The 21,168-nt window shown below is 39.3% G+C and overlaps 1 protein-coding gene across 1 annotated transcript; it reads right to left on the minus strand.

Moving 5' to 3' along the window:
- Nucleotides 1-4,204: 4,204 nt before the first annotated feature.
- Nucleotides 4,205-20,904, minus strand: LOC109409697 (uncharacterized). The gene is made up of 4 exons (XM_019683172.3): nucleotides 19,905-20,904; nucleotides 18,343-19,446; nucleotides 4,971-5,340; nucleotides 4,205-4,904 (listed from the first exon to the last, which is right to left on the minus strand). The coding sequence occupies exons 1-3, from the start codon at nucleotides 20,519-20,521 to the stop codon at nucleotides 5,001-5,003; spliced, it is 2,061 nt and encodes a 686-aa protein (XP_019538717.2). The 5' UTR covers nucleotides 20,522-20,904; the 3' UTR covers nucleotides 4,205-4,904; nucleotides 4,971-5,000.
- Nucleotides 20,905-21,168: the final 264 nt, after the last annotated feature.

Here is a 21,168-nt window from a genome sequence, read left to right on the forward strand (position 1 = left end):
GTAGCATTTTTCCAGATTTGTTCAGACTTTCTTTTGAATGTTTACAATAGTTTTTCCTGGGAATTCATACCCGTTTTAAAGCCTGTATCCGCAATAATCGGGACACATAAATACAGCTGTAACTCTATAATAGATACATTAAAATTGCTCAAATTCGGACTCATAACATCTTAAGATGTGTTAATTTCACCCACAAAATTCCATGTGAATCGGTGCAGTACTTTTTGTTGTAGCAATGAAAGAGTAGACTATGTGCCATTGAATTTTGTACAGCCCCTAGTTTTGCTTGTCAGCGCTGTAACTTCTAAATTTAGCAAAGGAAATGGCTGAAATTTTGAACACAAACCTCTTAATCTAAATTTGTTACATAGGCAAAATTTCAAAAAAATCAATGCACTATCAAAAATTTTATAGCCGAAACATGAATTGGAACTAAACGTGATTTTAGCCCCTCAGACAGCAATTAGTCAGCACCCTTTTTTGTTTCGATTGTACTATTGAAAGTACTACACCAACAGTCATCCAATTTTGCAGACATAATATACACATAATCAACTACCTTCTGTGAAAATTTCATGAAAGTTGGCAGAGAAATACAAAAGTTATGCATAGGCAAACATCGCACATGAAAAACACGAAAAAAATTCACTAACACTTACCCCTATCAACACCAGTAGCTTTCAAACCAATTGATAAAAGTGGATGAAATTTTGCAAGAAAGTGTCTCTATAAGTATCATAACTGTTAACAAAATTTCATAACTATCATCACAGAACTTTTAACTGTAGTGTAAAAGAACCATCTACTAAGCGAATGAAAATTGGCCATGATTGTACAAAATGCTTTCAACCACGTCTGTTTGATTTTTATCCACGATTAAAAGTAATGCATCGATTTTTATGAAATTTGGCACAGATAACAAACATACACCAAAGAGTTCCCAGTCAATTATTTGGCCAATTTTACCGATTCATTACAGAGCTGCAGCCGTACTTCTGTGTCCCGATTATTGCGGATACAGGCTTTAAGATATTATTCTAAATTTTTCCCAATTTAATCTTAAAAAATAATAAATAAAAATAGGAAGCTTTGTGTAAATTTAAAAAAAAATCACAATTTCTGTAGAAGTTTTATTAAATCCATCAGCATTCTCACTATGTCTCAAGTTATCTTCCAAATATATTTTCAACCAAATCAACCATATCAAAAAATCTTGAGCATTGCATTTTAAAACTTGATCTCAACAATAAATATGGTTCCTGTGAAAATCTAGCTGTATGGGTACAAGTTGTTTGTCTTAGTTATGTTTTTTAAATAATTTATTGGCTATTCCAAGCGTTCTTTCCATAGTCCGTGCCCCCCGAACCCCGAATCAACATAAGTTGATGAAAGTTAAGGTTGATAAGATAGACTTTGTTATTAGAGCAACTAATTCGAAAAACAGCCCCTACCAATCTCAATTGCTTTTGCAATTAACTACTACCTGTGGTACGCACAAAACTGAATGAACTTTTCACGGAAATATAAGAATGGATCATGTGAGGCTTCTTAGGGGACTCCAGGATAGTTATAAACTTTAGGAAGTATGCTGTTAAAAAAGCTATTGAAGTTGTGTTGAAAAGTGATATAAAAAACTGAATGAATTCCTAATAAAACATGTGAAACAGGTTGGAAGAAATAAACAGATGAATGTCTAAATATCTCAAAAAATATAACGTTTAAAATACAACAAACTAAATACAATGCTTTCAAAACAGTTTTTAATGGAAATTCGAAACAAATGGTGCAAGGGCAGGTGTACCTGTTTTGGGCACTTGCCGCTATAACTAAGTCAATTTCAAACGGATTGATTTGAATTTTTGTGTAGATTTAGGCACGTACAGTATCTAACTCTATACAAAAACTCAAATCAATCGGTTTGAAATTCAATTAGTTATAGCGGCAAGTGCCCAAAATAGGTACACCTGCCCAAATGGTACAAGACCCTATGAAATTCTCGAGAAAAAAAAATTCAAGAAAAAAAAAAGTTCAAGAGAGTGAGTGGTAGAGTAAGCAGATGTTTGTAAGCGAGTATGAAGAAATATAGATGAGTGATTTTTGAACTGTTGTATAGTAACAGCTGACTGAACAGCATGTGTTTTATTATCGCTCCCGTCCTCCGTATCAAAGCCTTCCCTTTAACCATTTTGTTGGTTACATCATTATTAAGAGAAGGTTAGAAATTTTACAATCAACCTTAAAACAATGCATTTCAAAATCTTAAGCACTAGCAGCTGAAATTAAATCTTTCGCTTAAAAGTAGTCTAGATTCCGAGAAAACAGGGAACAAGCCCTCTTAGGGTTCAAGTCTCTTCAGTCTTCCCTTTCGTTCGGCATCCCTAGTAAAAACTTTCAATCAAACCTCTTAGAACCCCTATAAATCCAAAATAAAGGGTATAAGATTTTCTGACGGTTCTTAAAACCTCTACAAGTCTGATTGGTCATCAAAATGTTACATGGGCTGTAACTAGCAATGCAGCAATAGAGGAATGTTGTATATGAATTGGTGAGTTCGTCCCTAGCAATTATTTGGTTGTGAAAGCTTAGTGCTACATCAATTCTCCAATGTTTTTGCAATGAAATGGCCCTTTGTGGAGCCTCGTTGCCGTGTTTGTTAGCGTCATCTAGCGTATATTCGTACCATGCCATGGGGTAAGGGTTCGATTCTCCCTCCGAGTGATGACATTTTTCGCAAGAAATGGTTTTTCCTCGTATCCACTGGTGCTCATTATGTATGTCCTGTCCGTTATCTAATGTTAAGTTTCGTTCAGTCTGTACAGCCTTTGGCTGAAGACGGTGTACGTGTCTCTGTGTCTAATTTGATGCTGTTTGAGCAAAACTTTGGGTAACCGTGTTGTTGTTTTCTCCATTTCTTACAACTTAAACAACAAAGTATTGCTCAAACAGCGTTGCATAACGCTAGGAATCATAATATCCACACTTTTCGCATAATTTTATGGCAGAAACAGAGAATTTACCTTCTCACCATACAAAAAATCAGCTCATTACTACAAATCTAGTACTTCACCGATCATGCCCTATTGCAAGCTCAAATATGAAGATTACGGGCGTTCGGATCTTGTTAGAAAGTAAATTATTGCACCTTATTCATTTATTATTTTCATTTTTCATATTTATTTTCCTCATCTCATTCTCGATAAAATATTATTCTTCCAATAGGCTTCTCATTGTTTGCATATTAGCCGATGAATGATTTTTTTTAAGAACTAGATTTTCTCACCTCTTTCTGATAACAGCGTGTTTTTAGTTTTGTAGTTTTTAGTGTGTGTGCAGTTAAAATGGAGCAGCTGTGGCCAGAACAAGGAAACAATATACAAACAGAATTGAACGAATTTGGAATTCTTCGTTTTTGGGGAACATTCGTCCCCTCCACATGAAGGGAGTTTATGGGGAGAAAATTGAAAAACACGGCAAATTCTGACTGATTGTTAGCTGTTTTCATTCAAACAAAAAAAAACATCTATATAACATACCACAGAACGCACAGTTGGCTCTGTACGAAAGTGTCGTAAAATGATGCTACAAACTATAGATTTGTTAAGTAGTGTATATCATGAACTGGAATAGTTGGGACTGTATTCGAGGGCGAAAAGTTGCCGCCGTAAGAGTAATAAAGATGGATTTTGTTCGAAAAGTTAAAATTTCAGTTGCTATTCCCGCATTGCGAAATGGTAGTGAATATGAGGAATGGAAATGGGATATTTCTTTAAGATTTTGAGGGGAAATTGGATGTAAAGGTTGTGCAACAACGATAAACTAAATAAATTTGAGCGTTGTTTAGTATTTATTTAGTCATGTTGGTGGTTCGTGTGGGGATTGAAGGTGACTGAAACGAGAGATGAAACCTAAGCCAACCATTTCGACAATTTCGACATCGGAAAAGCAAAAGAACTTGAACTTTTCAAAAGTGGTATAATGAGTTTGACCGTTTGAAAATTAATCCGTAAAAACATAACTTAAAAAAGTGTGTCTTTTTCACCTTAACGAAACTTACACTGAATATATACGAATGTTCGTGTTTTCTCTTCTGGAATAGATTAAGGATAAGCAGTACGTCTTTCTTTAAAGTAATAATAATTACCACAGCCTTATCGACGAATGGCGAAAGTAAAACTAAGATTCTCGATTCATTTTCCATCGTTCCTTCAACTAATTAAATATCCACGTTTTCTCTCTTCGCATCCTCGCAAACATAATGCCTTTTTCCTGTGCTGCTCTTGCCGTCTTGGTAATTGGATAGCAGTGTTTGTAATTAATCTCCTTCGGTTTACCGACTGGTCAGTGTAAGTGTGATGTATTTGGGTTTCAAGATGCAGTTTTAGTAATCAAGAACATGCACCAGAAGCGAATTTCGCATTTAATGGTCTGTCGGATTGATTCTTTTTCGTCACCAATCCGCTAAATGATCAAACGCAAAATTCGTCTCTACTTCCTCGTGTTCTTCTTCTTCTTTGTTAAATTTCATTCATTGTAACGTCGAACTAAGTTAGAGGTAAGCGTGTGATAGTGTGTGACGCCAGAGAGACTAATTTCAAACATCGAACACATTAGTATGTAACAGTACATATTGTTTCAAGAGTTGTAGATAATCTGTTATAACACTTGTTTATGACTCGTAATCAACATTTTCTTCTGTTTTGCTAAAGCCATCTAGTTAACTGTTTTTTTTTTGTAGTTATTTTGCTTTTAAATGTATTCTTCTCAAATGCAGCCGCCGTTGTACGAGGAGAGGAGCTTCCGGAATGCAGCAAATCGTGTTTAATAGTTGTCTTACAGATGTTTCATATACGTCGCCTAAACTCTTTCTGCGGTTGACTAAAACGGTTATGACGAAATCTTTTTAACTGAAATCAAAACAATCAGACCGTTAATCCCATTTATTCTCAAACTTCCAACCTCAGCAAACATACCGTTTCCAACATAAGGAAAATTCCCTCTTCTTACAAATACAGCGTCCCCTGTTGCCGATCGAACTGGTGCAGGTAGAGTTTCTTCTTGGATTTTTCCGACTTGTGCGGACGGAGGTCCCACACCAGGTTGGACAAACTCCGCGGTCGACTAAGACGGCGGGTTTTCTTCTCCGGCAGTTTGGAGTCGCCGGACGTTCTGCCTCCACTGCGCGACGAGTCCAGTGTTCCCTCGCGTCCGGTACTGGCCGACTTGGAGAGCATGTGGTTCTTGTCCTGAGTGCTGCTGCTGATGCCGCCCTTCGGCGACGGTGAGATCGGTGTCGGGGGATGGGAGTCCTGCGCCAGCTGCAGCGAGCTGAGGCTTTTGTATCTGAAAAGGATGATAAAAATTTATTAAAGGCTTTGGTCTAAAAGTACCAGGTACAATGACGGTTATTAGCTAAAAAATAGAACAATTATCGACCCATGTTGGGAGCCACTTCACAAACAAACAATAATAGAACCCTATAAATGCTCTATACTACTTTCCATTACGGAAATTCAATAGAACATTACAAATGCACATTAAAATACAACTTCACGAATTCACATTTACAACACAAAACATAAAAGTGTCCGTTTGTTCTCAAAGGAATAACTATTTACGATCACAGGATGACCAGGTTTCATTTATTGGTTTTGGTCCATCAGTCAATCCTGGAATTGTGTTTTGTTTGTCTGATTGCATTCTTGTTAACAGTCTTTGTTCTGTGTTCATAGCTTAATTTTGTCTAGGAAAACTAATCCTAATGGGCCATTCCGAATCGGGTTTAAATGCAAGACGGCTGCATTTTGACGTCCGTGCTAGGAGCCTGTCTTGTTGTTATTTATCGCCAGAAATGACCTAATGGTATGCAACCTCTCTGGCTGCTAGGGCTATATTCCTCCTGAGTGATAGAAGAACCCTATAAATGCACATTAAAACTAGAATATTCACAAGCTAAAATCGAACATGTAACAGAAAAATAAAACTGGTAACACGGTATTTTGGATTGACATGGTAACATCCCAAATACCTTATTATTGATATATTCCGATCAGATTCCGTCGTATTTACTATCAATTTCGGAGTAAATATAGGGTGGAACATACATGAGATATATCAGAAATCCCTGGAGGAACCACTGGAGATAATTCCTTTTCCTATTGAGATTTCGAGAAGAATTTCGGGAAGAATAAGGGGCAGGAGCTCGGGTAAAATTTCTGAAAAAAAAAAAAACGGTACGAGTTCGAGGAGAAATCCTGAGAGGAATCTCGGGAGAAATCCGAGAGAAATCTCTTATGGGATCCCTGGAGGAGATTCAAAAGAACTTCAGGAATTAATATAGGGAGCATTCCGTAGGTAATTCCTTGGTAACATTCCGGGAGGAATCTTGACAGGTAATGCTTTAAATAACTTTGGAGGTAATGGAGACCCCTGGAGACAGTCCAAAAAACCATGACCAAACTATGGAAATTATTACGGAATGTTGAATTCCCGGAGTGATTCTCATCAGGTATCTTGGGATGAATTCCATTAGAAATTACCGGAGGAATCGGTGGAGGAACTCAGGAAGAAATCTTTGGAGGAATCCCAGTAAAATATCTGGAGGAATCTCTAGAGCAGTGTCTGCAGAGACCCCAGGGACATTTCTGGGTGGAATCTCCGGAGAAACCTCTGAAAGAATTCCTGGAAGAATCCATGGAGGAAGTCCGAGATGAGTCTTATGAGGAATTTAGGAAGAAACTGACATAACCCGGTAGGAATCTGTAGGAACATTCTGGCAGCAACCTCTGGAGGAACACAAAGAGGAATCAAAAGCTGAAAGAAATCCATACAGCATCTTTGGAGGAATTTCACAAGAAGTAAAGGAGTGAATATTGGGAACACTTCATTGAGTAAACTCTCGCGACACTCTAAAAAATCCTCAATGAAACCCTGGAATGATTATTGCAAGGAATCACTGTAGAAGTTCCGGAAGAAATCGCTAGAAGAATCCCAAGTTGATTCCTTGTACATATCCTACAATCCAGAAATAATTCCGGAAATACTGGAGTTCATTCCTTGAAAGAGCCTCTGGTGAAATCCTTGGATGAAACTTGGTAAAAAGGTTTTGGAGAGTCTCTGGGAAATCTTTGGGTGAGTACCAGGAAGAATACCTGAAGACAGTTTGAAAAAAGAAATCTGAGAAAAAAAGAAAACCCTAGAAGGAATTCCGGAATAAATATTAGGTCGAATCTTTGGATGAATCTCTTCACAAACTCCTGGAGAAATCTGGAAGAATAACTTGAGGAATCCCGGGAGATATCCGTGCCCAAAAAACATTTTGATGATCAAAGTCTTCTAGAGGTTTTGAGAACCGTCATAAAATATAATACTTTTAATTGTTTTACCTCTTCTAGTCTATTTCTAGAATGTTACTTGGGTTACGCGTAGAGATTCCGGGAGAAAATTTAGGATGAATAACTGCAAAAATTTCTGGAAGAATCAATGGATAATTTTGCAGGAAGTTCGATTGGAATACCAGAAGGAATATACCAAGGAATGGACCAATGAAGCAAACTTTTCTATGGTTCACCGCATGTAAAGAAAGGCGCCTCCACCTGGATCTGGAGAAATTCCAGATCAAACTCCTGCAAAGATTTCGTATGGAATTCCTGAAAGTTTTCCGAAAGAAATTTCTACTGGGATCTCGGAAGGAATCACAGAAGAAACTGTTGATGGAAATTCAGAAAAAAAAACCTGGAAAAAACCTAAAACATATGGAGAGATCCCAGATGAAATTCCTAGTTGATCTCAGAATGAAACCCTGGAGCAAATCCAGACGGAACTCCTGAAAGAATTGTAGGAGGATGCCAAAATAAACTCCTTGAGAATCTGGAGGAATGCGTGGTTTTCTCCAGAATTTTCATTTGAGATAACATTAGGAGCTCCTTCTGCGATTCATTTCGAGATTCCGCTACGAAATTTTTTCTGTTGTTGTTGCAGTGATTGCTCCAGGAGTTTCTTCTGAAATTTCTACTGGTATTTACTCAGGGATTCATACAGAAAAACCTTCCGGGATTGCTCCAAGAAACTCTAGCATGAATCCTCCAAAGTATTCTTCTAGGATTCCTCCAAGAACTAATTCGGGGATTTCTCCATGAATTTCTTCCGGGATTTCTCAAGGAATTCGTTCTCGGATTTTCATCCGGTAAATCCATTTGAGATTGCTCTGAAAATCTTATTGGATTCCTCAAAGATCTTTTTCTGGGATTCCTCCAGGAGTTGGAATTCTTCTGCGAAATTTTTATCTTATTCCTCAAGGCATTCTTGAGAAGTTTCTCCAACAATTTATCAGGGAGTATCTCTTCAGCAGTTTCGGAATGAATAGCTCTAGGAGTTCATTCTGAGTTCCTACTACCATTATGCTGAACCGCAATCTTATCAGTCTTCGATCCTACCGTAGTTCTGACTGCAATTCCTTTGGAAGATAGGCCAAAATTTGTGAAAGTTTGAAGGTAAAATGCCTAAGTTTTCACCCTAGAAATCCCACGAAATATTGTGCGTTTATCACTAAATTGAATTCCCAAAAAAACTTCATTGACTTCCGCTGCCTTTCCTATGCGTTAAACATAACGTCGGAAGTAGTGCGCTGTACAGTAAATCTGATTTTCTACACAGCGCACTACTTCCGACATAATGTTTAACGCATAGGAAAGGCAGCGGAAGTCAATGAAGTTTTTTCGGAAACCAATTTAGTGCTAACGCCACAATAGCTGAAATCCTCCAAGTACCTTTTTTTGCTAGATTTTTTCTAGAATTCTTTTGAGTTAATTGCAAGAAATTGATTTGGCAATCCTACCGCAAATTTCTAATACAGTACGGACCCGATTTTGTCAGTCCCATTTGGCGACGAACTGGTTGCTCTCATTATCTAACGGTCAAATATTGACCAATTCATTTAAGATCATTATCATACTACTGCTGAAAGGCAGAACATAGAGGGATAAAAAGTATGAATATCTGTTTAAATTTTTTAGAGGAGCAAAAAATGTGTTCCGCAAAGGGGCTGACAAAATCGGGTCACTTATGTAATAATAAATTACATACAAACACTCTAAAAATCAGGAAAAAAACATCTAGGAAGTCCAATCCATAATTGCACAGGTCACCTGACCGTTAAATTGCTAGTACAGTTTTAAAAACTGGATGTCTGTTATCTGTGCTGGTGGGAGAGATTTAGATGAAAACCCAATTGAAAATTGGAAATCACGATAGCATATCAATAATTTTGAAAAAAAAAAATGGTGACACTGATTTAATATTATGGCTATTTCGATGAATACTTTCAACGAGATTTTTTTCGGTGTTCTTTCGGAATTTCTGAGAGTTGTTCTTGGGATTCTTACAGAATTTCTGCAGGAGTTTTCACGGGGTTTCTGTTTGGGCACCGGCCGGGTTTTTTTTTTCGGAGGTTTTAACAAGTTTCTCACTGGACTCCTCCCGAAGATCGTTCGTAATCTTATCCAAAGTTTCTTCATGATTTTCTTTAAATGGTTTTCCGGGATAGCTTTTCTAAAGTTTCTCTCAGGATTAATGCGAGGTTCTTGCAGAAGTTCTTTCAGGCATTTATTCTGAAGAGTTTCCGATGTTTTTTCTTGGTTACCCTCCCAGGATTTCTCTTAGAGGTTTTTTGGGTTCCTCATTAAATTTCCTGCCAGGATTTCTCCCAGATTTTGTTTTCCGAGATGTCCCAGCTTTTCTCTGGATTTCTTCCAAACTACCTTTCTAGCTTTTCCAATAGATCTTGAAAATTATTATATTTTTGTAACTTTTTGAGTAAAATAAATTGAGAGTGTCATGAAAACATCACTATTGTTCATCAAATATGTCCAGTACTCTTTCACGGATAATTTCAAGCCAAAAAACTTCAATCCATTTTCATTTGTTAACCATTTTGTGTGGAAATGTGGTACTTTTGTTGGTTTTTAAGTGAATCAATATTTGAGTGTAACAAAAACATCACTATTACTCTTCAAGTGAGTCCCCAAAGTGATACGAACAATTCAAGGCTAAAAAACAACATGCTATTGTTTTAAGTTGAGCTTTGTTGACTACGTTGTGTAAAAATATGGATTGTTTGTAGTTTTTCGGGTAAAACAAAATAAGAGTGTAATGGGCATATTTTCATTGTTCATCAAAAATGTCCGGTACAATGCTACGAACAATTTTAGACCAAAAAAACTATATGTCATCGCTTTGAATTTTGATTTAGTGCTTATTTATGTTAAAATAGGGTTTTTAGCATTTTTTCAGTAAGTTAAATTATCAGTATACTGAAAAATCATTAATTTTGCTTAAACATGTTCACTACGGCTGTAAGTATGTTTTAGAGTCGAAAAAACCATATGTTATCGCTACAAATTTTATTTTATTGATCAGTGTGCAAAAAAACTAGGAAGTATATTTTGCTTAACAACTTTGCGTACACTGAAAGACGACTTGCGGTTGAATTTACTATTCTGGAGGGTCATTTTAAATACACAACGTCACTAAATTTGTGCAGACTGAGTTTCGTTTCATCTCAACAGATTAATGTTTTCAATTCTACCATGGTCCGCAAGCCGTCTTTCAGTGTAAATGCATCTATTTTCAAATCTTTAAAATGGACGTTGTTCTTGAAACCTGTCCGGTTCCATTGCAAAAAAAAAGTTTTGAAGTTGAAAAACGGCCGAGAAATGCCTTGTCAAAGTTGGACTTCTGACTTTTTTTTGAACCCTTGGTAGTTCGCGGGAGTTTAAAAACCTGTCTGTATTCTGTGTTAACAGTAAAGGTGCCATTAGACTGTTTGTCATTATGACAAATATTTGCCATTGAAGACCGACATTCGTCCAAGGTTGCTATGATTTACGTTCTGTTGGTCACTTGTTAGGCTTGTTTGGCCAAATATTTGCCATGTCTAATGGGACCTTAAGGATGGAAATCTAGTGATCATGATAAGATTCCGAATGTGTCGCGGTTGAAGCACATAGCGCGATCATAGCAACAACGATAGAACGTTGTCGTCAAGCATTATAACAAACCACGCTCCGCGAAAATTGAATCGCGAGGCATGTGCGGCCGTGATGCGATCGTTATCATGAAGGCGAAATGATAAATACCGAAAATCATTCACTTTTTGTGCATTCTTGTTGCTCTAATATCAAGATATGCCAATGAATGTATTGTTTTTCATCATGAATTCTGTTTATTGGTCCATGAGAGTTTTACATCCAGGTTTAAATCGTGATGAATAATATTTATCGCGACTTGTAACATGATCTGATAACGTGTGATCCCATGATAAAGCGTGCATCAGATACTTTGATTGCCTATGATCCCATGATACAAGCACGAGGCGAGGGTGTCGGCATCATGCTACTGCAAGAGCAAAGGCAATCTTGGATTGTTCGTATCCTGCATCATTTGTCACTAGAAGTGATTTTCTTCCATCCTTGGTTAACAGTGCTAACAGGAATCCTGAGAGAAACTCCGCGACAACATTTGCGATCAGTGCTGCTATTGGTTGTGACCATGAACAAGTAGGCCTTTTCATCGTCACAGAATGAAGCGAGCTAGAAGGCGAGCACTCGCGCTCTTCGTCATGTCATTTCGCAATAATCAAGCATCATGACGCAAACTTCCATATTGTTTTGAAATTAAAATTTTCATCTGGTCCAAGCAAATTTAGGTTAGTAGTTGTATTTAATTGATAGAGAAGACATATATTCATGATTTAAAGGATTCAAACAGTAACAAAATCCGTCGATGTGCTAGTAATTGCCTTATTTACAACCATGTCACGCTCCGTCATGACCGAAAAATGAGCGAATATTGTTAGACTCTCTTGGTCATCGTCTCCCAATTCGATGACATTGAGAGAGGCACTTCTGTAAAAATCACGTGACGAGTCGGGTTGACGCTGGCATTTTCCAAGCCTGTTTGCGATATATCCTTGGAGAAACATATGTGGAGATCTCTGTATAAATCCCGGTAGAAATCATTGGAGGGGGCCCAGGGGGGCCTGACTTGAAATAACTATTAATCGGGATGGGTGCCCGATATGTGAATATGCAAATCGGCATTGCAGTTTTGAGGAATCAAAATGACTGTTTTAGGTTTGTTCCTAGTTTCGTAAACTATATGAGTATGAACAATTCCTCCAAGATTTTTTTTCATGGATCATGGATTTCTCAAGAGATTTCTTCAAGAATTCACCCAGACATTTCTTCGGGGATTTGCCCTGGGTTATCTTAACAAGTTTGTGCTCTTCGAGGTATCCTCCAGGAGTTTCACCAGAGAAGCTCCTTCAGGAATTAATCCCGGATTTCAGGATTTTCTCAGGAATTTCAGCGATTTCTTCAGTACTGAGGTTTCCTCTGAAATCCCTCTGTTTCGTCCAGGATGCGACGGCCTCTCGTTGTGTATTTTAAATATTACCGACGGGAATTTCTCTAGAAAATTCTCTATGTATTTCTTCAGAAATATCTCCAGAGATTCGTCTAGAGATTCCTTCAGGAATTAATTCAGGGATTACTCCAGGAATTCTTCCAGAGATAATTCCACGGAATTTCCCCAAGAACTCCTCTAGGGATTTCTCCAGGCATTCCTTCTGGGATTCCGCCAGAAATTGCTCCAGGGTTTTTTTTTTCAAGAATTCTCCCAGGGATTTTTTAATAATTTCTCTAGAAATTTATCCAGAAATTGATCCAAGAGTTCCTCCTGAATTGTTTTCAGAAATTACTACCAGGAATTTCTCCAGGAAATCCACCAGAGGTTCCTTCGGAAATACCCCCAGAAATTCCTCCTGTATTCCTGGAATAACTCCCACATTTTCTACAGGGCTTCCTGCATTCCTCCAGGGATTTTCCAAGAATTCCCCCAAGGATTATTCCAAGAGTTTCTCTAGAAATTTCTCTAAGGTTTCCTCCAGGAATTCTTCAAAAGGTTTCTTCTGAAATTTCTCCAGGGAGTTCTCTTAAAATTCCTCTAGGTAATCCTCCAGGAATTCATCCAGGGATTCCTTCAAGATTTCCTCCAGGAATTCATACCGGAATTTCTCCAAGAAGTCCTCCAGGAATTTCTCCTGAAATTCTTCCAGAGATTCATCCAGGTATTTATCATGGATAATACAATAACTGATTACACTCATTCGAAGAGAGTATTCTGCTTAGAGGGTTCGAAAAGTCGGTACAAGATTTCTATAGGAATTCATCTAGGAAAATCTTCTAGAGGTCCCTCGCAGAATTCCTCTAAATATTCCATCAGGAATTTATTCAAAGAGTTTACCCAGGGATTGTTCCAGGCATTCGTCCAGGAATTTCTCCTGGGATGCCTCCAAGAAATCCTCCAATTATTCCTTCAGATATTCCTCCAGGATTTTCTCCTGGGATTCCACCAGGAATTTGTCCAGATTTGTTTAATTACTTTTAGGATTTCAAGAGGAATTGATTCAGCGATTTGTATTGTAATTCATTTATATAGTTTTAGAGGGGTACAGGAGCCAGTAAATTCTCCAAGAAGTCATTCAGGTATTCTTTCAAAATCATCTCCGAGAAATCGGAGATGCACCAGCTATCGGCTGAAAGTCTCGATAATAAAGATAATAATAATCTCCGAGAAATATTTAAGGAGTTCATCCACAGATTTATTCAGGAATTTGTCCATGTATTTGTTCAAGAAAGCCCCCTACAGTTCCTGCAAAGTAGTTTCTTCATGAAGTCGTCCTCTGATTCTTACACACTGGGGCTTACTTTAAACATATACACTCCCGTTAGAAAGTTTGGGGTCACCCCCTCAAAAACATGTCATTTTTTAGGCCCATATCTCCGCCAATTTGCGTCCGATTTCAAAACCCTAGGTTTCATTCAAAAGATAATAAGTCAAAGAAACTATGAACATGATTTAAAAGAAACTTTTTCAAAATATGTTGTATGTAAACTTAACCCAAAGTTGCCAAATTTTCTAAAAAATGAATATAAACTTACGGCAGTGTCGCTGGAAGTTTAGTCGACCAAATTTTAAGATGAGAGCGGTAATATGACCCATTTTCTATTAGCTTTTAACTGCTTTTTACAGAACTTAGCTAAAAAATCTAGAAAAAAGTTATTAAGTAAATTAATCCTTGATGTCATCGGCCAAAAGTTTGGGGTCATGCTCAAAGTTTCAATGTTCAAAGTTTCTTTGACTTATTATCTTTTGAATGAAACCTTGGGTTTTAAAATCGGACGCAAATTGGCGGAGATATGGGCCTAAAAAAATGACATGCTTTTGAGGGGGTGACTCCAAACTTTTGAACGGGAGTGTAAGTACTTACATGCTAATAGCGCTTTCAAACATTTCTCCAGGTAATCCTTCAGGAATTCACCTAGAGAAGATTTCTTTGGAGGCATTCTCCCAGGAATTGTCCAGGTGAATTCTAGGATTTTTCTTCGGAAACATCTCCAAGATTTTCTCCATGCATTCCCTGCAGAAATTCTTACAAGGACACCTCAAGGGTTTCCTCTAGTGATAGCTTCAAGGCTTTTACGAGAATATCTTCAAAAAATCTTCCGGGAATACGTCAATTGACATTTCTATAAGATTATGTTTTGAGATGAGATTTTGGAATGTAGGAAAGGATGGCTCAAGCTTATATGAAATAACATCTATTTTCTCTAGGTGTCTTAAAACTTTTACTGAATTCCATTTTAAATTCTAACAGATTTGTTTTTCACATGATACTTGAATTCAACAAGGATGCATTTAACAATGTTTTGCAGTAATGCTGCAAGAAATTTCAGAGATTCCTTGGAATACGCATCAAAGAATTTCTTCGAAAACTTAATATTAAATTTCTCGGCGATTTAAAAAAGAAGTCGTACAAAGCATTGTTATTTATATAATTCTGGTTCATATTCATGGTATTATATTTCCAAACAAAACCCCCAGGCCCCCCCCTCTAGCTACGCCAATGGTAGAAACCCCACAACAATGTCTGGCTAAAACGTAGCAGGAATCCCAAGAGATTCTGGGCGCAATACCAGAAAAACCTCTGGAAGAAATTCTGTAGAATTTCCGTGTAAAACTTCAGGTTTAATCAGTCGGAATTCAGGAAGTCCAGAAGATACACAAGGAAGAATCCCAGAAAGGATTGTTCGAATTTCGGAAAAAATGCTGAATTGTTGATAGGAATCCGGAAAAATCTCTGCAAGGTATTTAAAAAGGAATACCAAGATAAATGACGAGAAAAAATACGAAAGGAATCCTGTGAGAAATCCTGGAAGGCATTCCAAGAGGTAAAGGGTGTCCGGCCATTTGGCAGAATGCCGTTTGGCCGAATGTCGTTTGGCTGAACGCCATTTGTCCGAATGTCATCTGGCCGAAAGGGTCGTTTAGCCGAATGCCGTTTGGCCGATTCATGATCAAAATAATTGAGAGAAAGTTTTTGACATTCTTACTGCCAATATGAACATCAGAAGTATTTCCTTCTTTAAATCATAGGCTATTCTTTCTAATTCTGATATTCAGGGATTAGTTGGCGTTGAAATTTCCAATATTTTATCAAAGATTTTTCCTTCTTTGAATCAAAGGCTGTTCTTTCAGGTTAAACTGGGATGGGGAGCAGTGGCATGTTCACTTAAGTTCATCATTCATTTTTCGGTCAAACGGCATTCGGCCAAATGGCGTTCGGCCAAATGACTCGGAACCCTGGAAAGTTATTCTGACGTAATTGCTGGAATAAAATCTTTGTAACGAATTGATTTATCTTTATTATAGAGACTTTCAGCCCTTGGCTGAATAATAAGGTGGCCCATACACTGAAAACATATTTTGTTGCATTGTACGAAATCGCTCGTCTGGTTTACGAATGCCATTCGTTGTTTTCTACAACGAAAAGATTCATAGTGTGTCTGAGTTAGTTTCGTAAATAAGATCACTCCGACACAATAACACAGATTTTTTCTGTCTCTTTTTTTGTCGGATCGACATAGATCATGTTGAAAAAAAAAATGGCACGCGTATATCAGCTTGGTTTTCACAGGCTCCGAACACGTATCTTCTGATTGATACCTACCAATGCTAGACATCAATCTGTAGGCGCTTGTTGAAACCGTTCGGAAACAACCAGAACGCTTTCTACTCTGATTGAATTTATAAATAACTTTTACTTCCAACTGAGAGCATGCTTCCTTTCCTCTTCTCGCACACGCACCGTCATATGCACATGAAAACAGGTTGCTTTGTTGTCTCTGCGCTCCCCTCAAACATCAGTGATGACTGCAAAGCTTTGATGCATTCTACGAAGCGAAATTTTCTTTTTACGCATGGTTAGTAAAAAACTATAATCTACGAATGAGCAAGCTTGGCGTCTGTCGGATTCGTGATTTCGTACATGATACAACTCCATTTGTACTGTTTCATCGTGGTGGTACGAATGGACCGTACATTTTACGCAAATTGCTTTCAATTTACGAAAACTGGTTTTACGAAGCATATTCGTTGAGCTTTTACGAAAGTATTTTATCAGTGTACTTATATGAAAAACTAAAATTTCGAAAAATGCCAAGTCTTATCTCCTAAATCAGTTGTTTTGGACCCCCAGAAGCTACGTTCAAAATTTGAGCAAAATCTATTGAGCCTAAGGGGGCGCTCAAAACACTTGAAGTTTGTATGGGAAAACTTGGCCAAATGTATACAGAAATTTTAAGTCTTCGAATTTTGCTAGGTGGCGCTGTAAGCGTTCAATAATCAAACCCTTTGGTATTATTGTAGGTGAGTATATGCCAAATAACTTTGGCAAGACCGCAAAATGATCCAACGTCTGTGAAAAAATTTATACCCTAGGTAAAGTGAGGATAAACTTTATTGTTATTTTCCAATACATGTAAAGGAATAATATCAATAACGAAATCTCATTACTTTGCCTGACTTTGCCTAGGGTATAACTTTTTTCACAGTCGTCGGATCAATTCGCGGTCTTTGACAAAGTTGTTTGGCATACAGTCACCTACAATAATACCAAAGGGTTTGATTATTGAACGCTTACAGCGCCACCTAGCGGCAAAATTCGAAAACTTAAAATTTCTGCATACATTTGGCCAAGTTTTCCCATACAAACTTCAAGCGTTTTGAGCGCCCCCTTAGGCTCAACCGATTTTGCTCAAATTTTGAACGTAGCTTCTGGGATTCCAGAACAACTGATTTAGGAGGTAAGACTTGGCATTTTTCAAAATTTTTGTTTTTCATATAAGTGTGGGCCACCCTACTGAATAATTATCCGGATGACTTTTTAACGTCTCTACGAAACCACATGTTCCTAGAAAGAACTTTCAGCATTACGGGGAAAATATTTGTTTAGACATGTTCGTTAACAATTTGGCTGACCAATCATCTCCGCACGTTATTGTTTTTCCAGATGCTAAAATGCTGGGCGGATATGAATTAGGGTTTTCATCTGATTTCCGTCTATGGTGATCGATAATGATCGATTTTATTCTTCGCCTAACGACTCATGGCCAATTTTGTTTCAATTGCTAATTTATAAATTATCTTCCATGAAACAAAAAACATTGTAGAAAACTACAATTTTCTGGTAATTGAACGACTGTAGGGTTAATTTAGAGTTTTTCGGCTACCAAGCGTCGAAACGTTGGGATAACAACAAACGTCGTTAGCTTATTAAAGACTGCGTAGCCGAAAAACTCCAAAACTACAATTTCCTTAAAATAATAAGATTGAATAATTGTCCATCGAATTCTGTTTCCGTCATGTCTACGTCTATTTCGGGCACAACTTAAATTCAATTCCCAGCACATCGTCGACGTGACACTATGGTACATTGGATGGTCAAAAATAATTATTAGACCATAGGTGATTATTCGAAAAGTCGGTCAAACTCTTCGCAATCTAAATCAAGTCATGTGTTCAAAGAACGATTGGACGAAAAACATTAAAATGGCGATGGATGTAGCTTTAGAATATCGAAAGAAAATCCACGCACACTTTGCCAACGTTGTGAAAACCAACTTTGAAGTGCCACAGAGGTTTTGTGGGGTGTTAATTGAAGGTCTGGTGAATAAGTGAATCTAGTGAAGTGAAAATTGAACGGTGATAAAGAACAATTCGGCTAGATACTGCTGTGGTGCGGTTGCCTTCGGCATACGCAAAACGAGAAAAAATTTGAAGTCGTAAGTAAAGTGAAATTGAAACGTGAAATTTTGATGAATGAATGAGCCAAACTGGTAAAGGTAAGTTTTATATGACAAAGTAGAAGTCTAATATGACGGAAATTAACGCATATGACGAAGTAAATTTGTATCCCAAATAATTTTTGAATTCAACTGAACTCACCTAATATGGAACAACGGGCTCTGCGGTTCTATCACAATTTCCTTCGGCGTGCTGCCCAACCCGTTCAGCGGTAGATGTCCCGGCGTCGGAGGTGGACCTCCACCCATGGGACTAACGGCCGCAACGTGCGACGTGGGACTCTTCTGGTGGTGGTGATGATGATGTACTCCTCCTCCTCCGCCTCCGCCCAGGTTGTTCTTGAAGTACAACTTTGGCAAAGTAGGTCGCTGGCGTTTCTCCGGCAGCTTCTTGCCGGGGATCGTTTCGATTGGCGGGGGAATCGGTTTGTGTTCCTCCTTGTGCACGATGATATGGTTGTTGTTGATTGCGTTGATCGCGGCGGCGCTGTGCTTGGCCGATTCCAGACTGTTTCCGTTCACGATGCTACTGCTTCCGTTCGGGTGTTTGATAATGTTGGAATAGTTGCCGGTATCGTAGTGACTGCTGTAGGTGTTGCTGTTGTTGTTGTTGTTGATGCTATTGCTGGTGGATTTCATGTTCTCGACTGTTTTGAGGTTATGCTGGTGCGTGGCCACGGGAATGTAGCTGTTGTTCGAGGTCGACGTCGGTTCCACGATCGCTTCGAACTTGTTGAGGTTCTTCGGTAACGGTGCTAGGCCTCGAACGTAGTCGTAGATTTGGTCGATTTCGTCGTACTCATCGGCGACGGAACCATTCTGACTACCCGTGGTCAGGGGCGGTGAATACCGATTCGAATCACAGCTGCTGCTTTTCTTCAACAAATACCCATTGGCCGTTAGGCCCGATAGGGTCGAAGCCACTTTTCGGTTGCTTGTTTGTTTGGTGGTTTCTTTTTTATCTTTCTCACCAAGTTTTAGGTCGATGATCTGCAACCGATCTCGGGCGTCCACCAGGAGGCGTTGCGCCTTATCCAAGAAGCGGGAATATTCGATAAAGTGATCTAGCTGGTCCATGTTTTTCGCCTTTTGGATCTTTATCTTGGCATTCAGTGGGACCGAAATCAGATCCATATCCTTCTGAAGGGGCAACGCAAATATCCGGTCCACTTCGACGCACCCCAGTAGGCGCAGCTCCGGGACAAACGGTTGCTTAAGCCCTTTGGGTGCCGTTCCGTGGACTAATCTGTAAAGGTCAGAAAACAAGACAGACAAAGCCAAATGATGAGTTAATACATCTATGACCCAAAACCTGCAATGGTCTACAGCATGGTTTCCCAAACGGTGGGTCGCGACAGGTACAATGAAAGGAAGTAACACGTAACACGAATGAGGTGAGGGGTCGTTCATAAACCACGTAGACTTTTTGGGGGGAGAGGAGGGGAGTCTGGCCAAAGTCTACGCTTCATATAAATTTTAAATTTTTTGTATGGACAAAAGTCTACGAGGGGAAGGGGGGTCTGAGATGACCAAATGATGGTCTACGTGGTTTATGAACAGCCCCTAACGCGTATCTGAAGGAGTAACAGATACCCTTTTGAGTGGTCCTCAGCCCGAGAAATTTCTATATCTACCTCCTCAACGATGTTGAATTAAATAACTGAATCAACCCTAGATATGCTTGAAACACCCATAACAACTTACCTAACAGTTACTGGCATTCGTTTCTGCAACAGATTGTTGACTGTATGTACACCGCTAATACTATCCTCTTTAGCAATAGGTGAGAATTTGGCTTTGGCTTCTAATGGCAAATTGACGACTTCGTCCTTGGACGTCTTGCACTGCAGATACTTGCCGTTGTCTGAGATCGTGGTGAGAATTTCGCCGGCGTGCAGCGACTTACTGTTGTGATTGCAGCGGACCGTCTCGCGGACCAATACCCGGAAGTTGCGCCGCTTGGACAGCTCCAGGACGCTCTCGATGCAACGCGTCGACCGGCCATCTTCGCTGAGGAGTTCAAAGTAGCCCGGGTAGGTCTCGGGGATGAGGACTTTGGGACCAACGTTACTACTCTTCCGGCCTTCTTTGATTTTGATGGGTTGCGCTAGGATTTGGTACTTCCTGCCTGCGTTCAAAAACAGGGCCGTACTCTGCAGAGAAGGATTGGAGAGAGTTGGCACGCCCAGGTTGTAATACTGGCCTTTGACGATCTTCCCGACGGCCGGGAGATCGGTTTTGGCGAAATCTTTCAGATAGACTGGTTGCGTATCGCCGAAGCGGGACGCAGCCAGTATGATCTGGCCATCCGTGGCGGCCATGGCGGCGGGTGCGTTGGCGGAACTAGTATTGGAGTGGGAACCGTCCGGGGACAGGGAATGCTCAGGGGCGCTATCTTGATGGTGGACAACTTGCGTCGTTCGGCGGCGGATGCGGAGGAAGTAGTTTGCGATCTGCTGGCTGAAGCTCGCCGTTTGTGGCACTATCACATTTTCGGTCGGTTTCTGTGGAGGTGGCGGCGATGGCGGCGGTAGGCGGGTATGGTCCTCCGGGTTGACTGTCGTCTCGTGCGCCTGCGACACGGTGCCGAAGCGCAACGGGAACCGTCCGGGGGACAGGGTGAATCGCTTAGGTTCGTCAAGGCGGTGCGTCGAATGGCGGAGGCTGGGGTGTTGATCTATGGTGGCTGAGGACAGGTTGACGCTGGCGGTTCAAGCTGAGAACATTTTCTGAAAGAAGAAGAAGAGAAATTGGTACATTAATAAAGCTTAGAAGTTAAATAATATTCAATAAATGATTTTTAAAACTTTTAAAGCATCGTATAAATGTTTTGTAACTATTTAGGCCTGAGTAACTAAAGAGGATCGTAGCAGGCTGTGCGCGCGAGCGGCTGCCTTTTAGAAACTGTCACGCGTTTTCACGCGCGTTGCTGATTTTGCCTTGGAAAGTGATTGTACATTGATCTCCG

The sequence above is a fragment of the Aedes albopictus genome, chromosome 2 (assembly GCF_035046485.1).
Source record: "Aedes albopictus strain Foshan chromosome 2, AalbF5, whole genome shotgun sequence".
NCBI classification, from domain to species: Eukaryota; Metazoa; Arthropoda; class Insecta; order Diptera; family Culicidae; genus Aedes; species Aedes albopictus.

What these genes read in the sequence shown, in the direction of transcription:
- LOC109409697 (XM_019683172.3), bottom strand. Translation starts at nt 20,521, where the DNA reads ATGGCCGCCACGGATGGCCAGATCATACTGGCTGCGTCCCGCTTCGGC. An exon ending in CGAATGCCAGTAACTGTTAG is followed by an intron (nt 19,447 to 19,904) that starts GTAAGTTGTTAT and finishes TGACCTTTACAG; the next exon opens with ATTAGTCCACGGAACGGCAC. An exon ending in AGCCCGTTGTTCCATATTAG is followed by an intron (nt 5,341 to 18,342) that starts GTGAGTTCAGTT and finishes CATCCTTTTCAG; the next exon opens with ATACAAAAGCCTCAGCTCGC.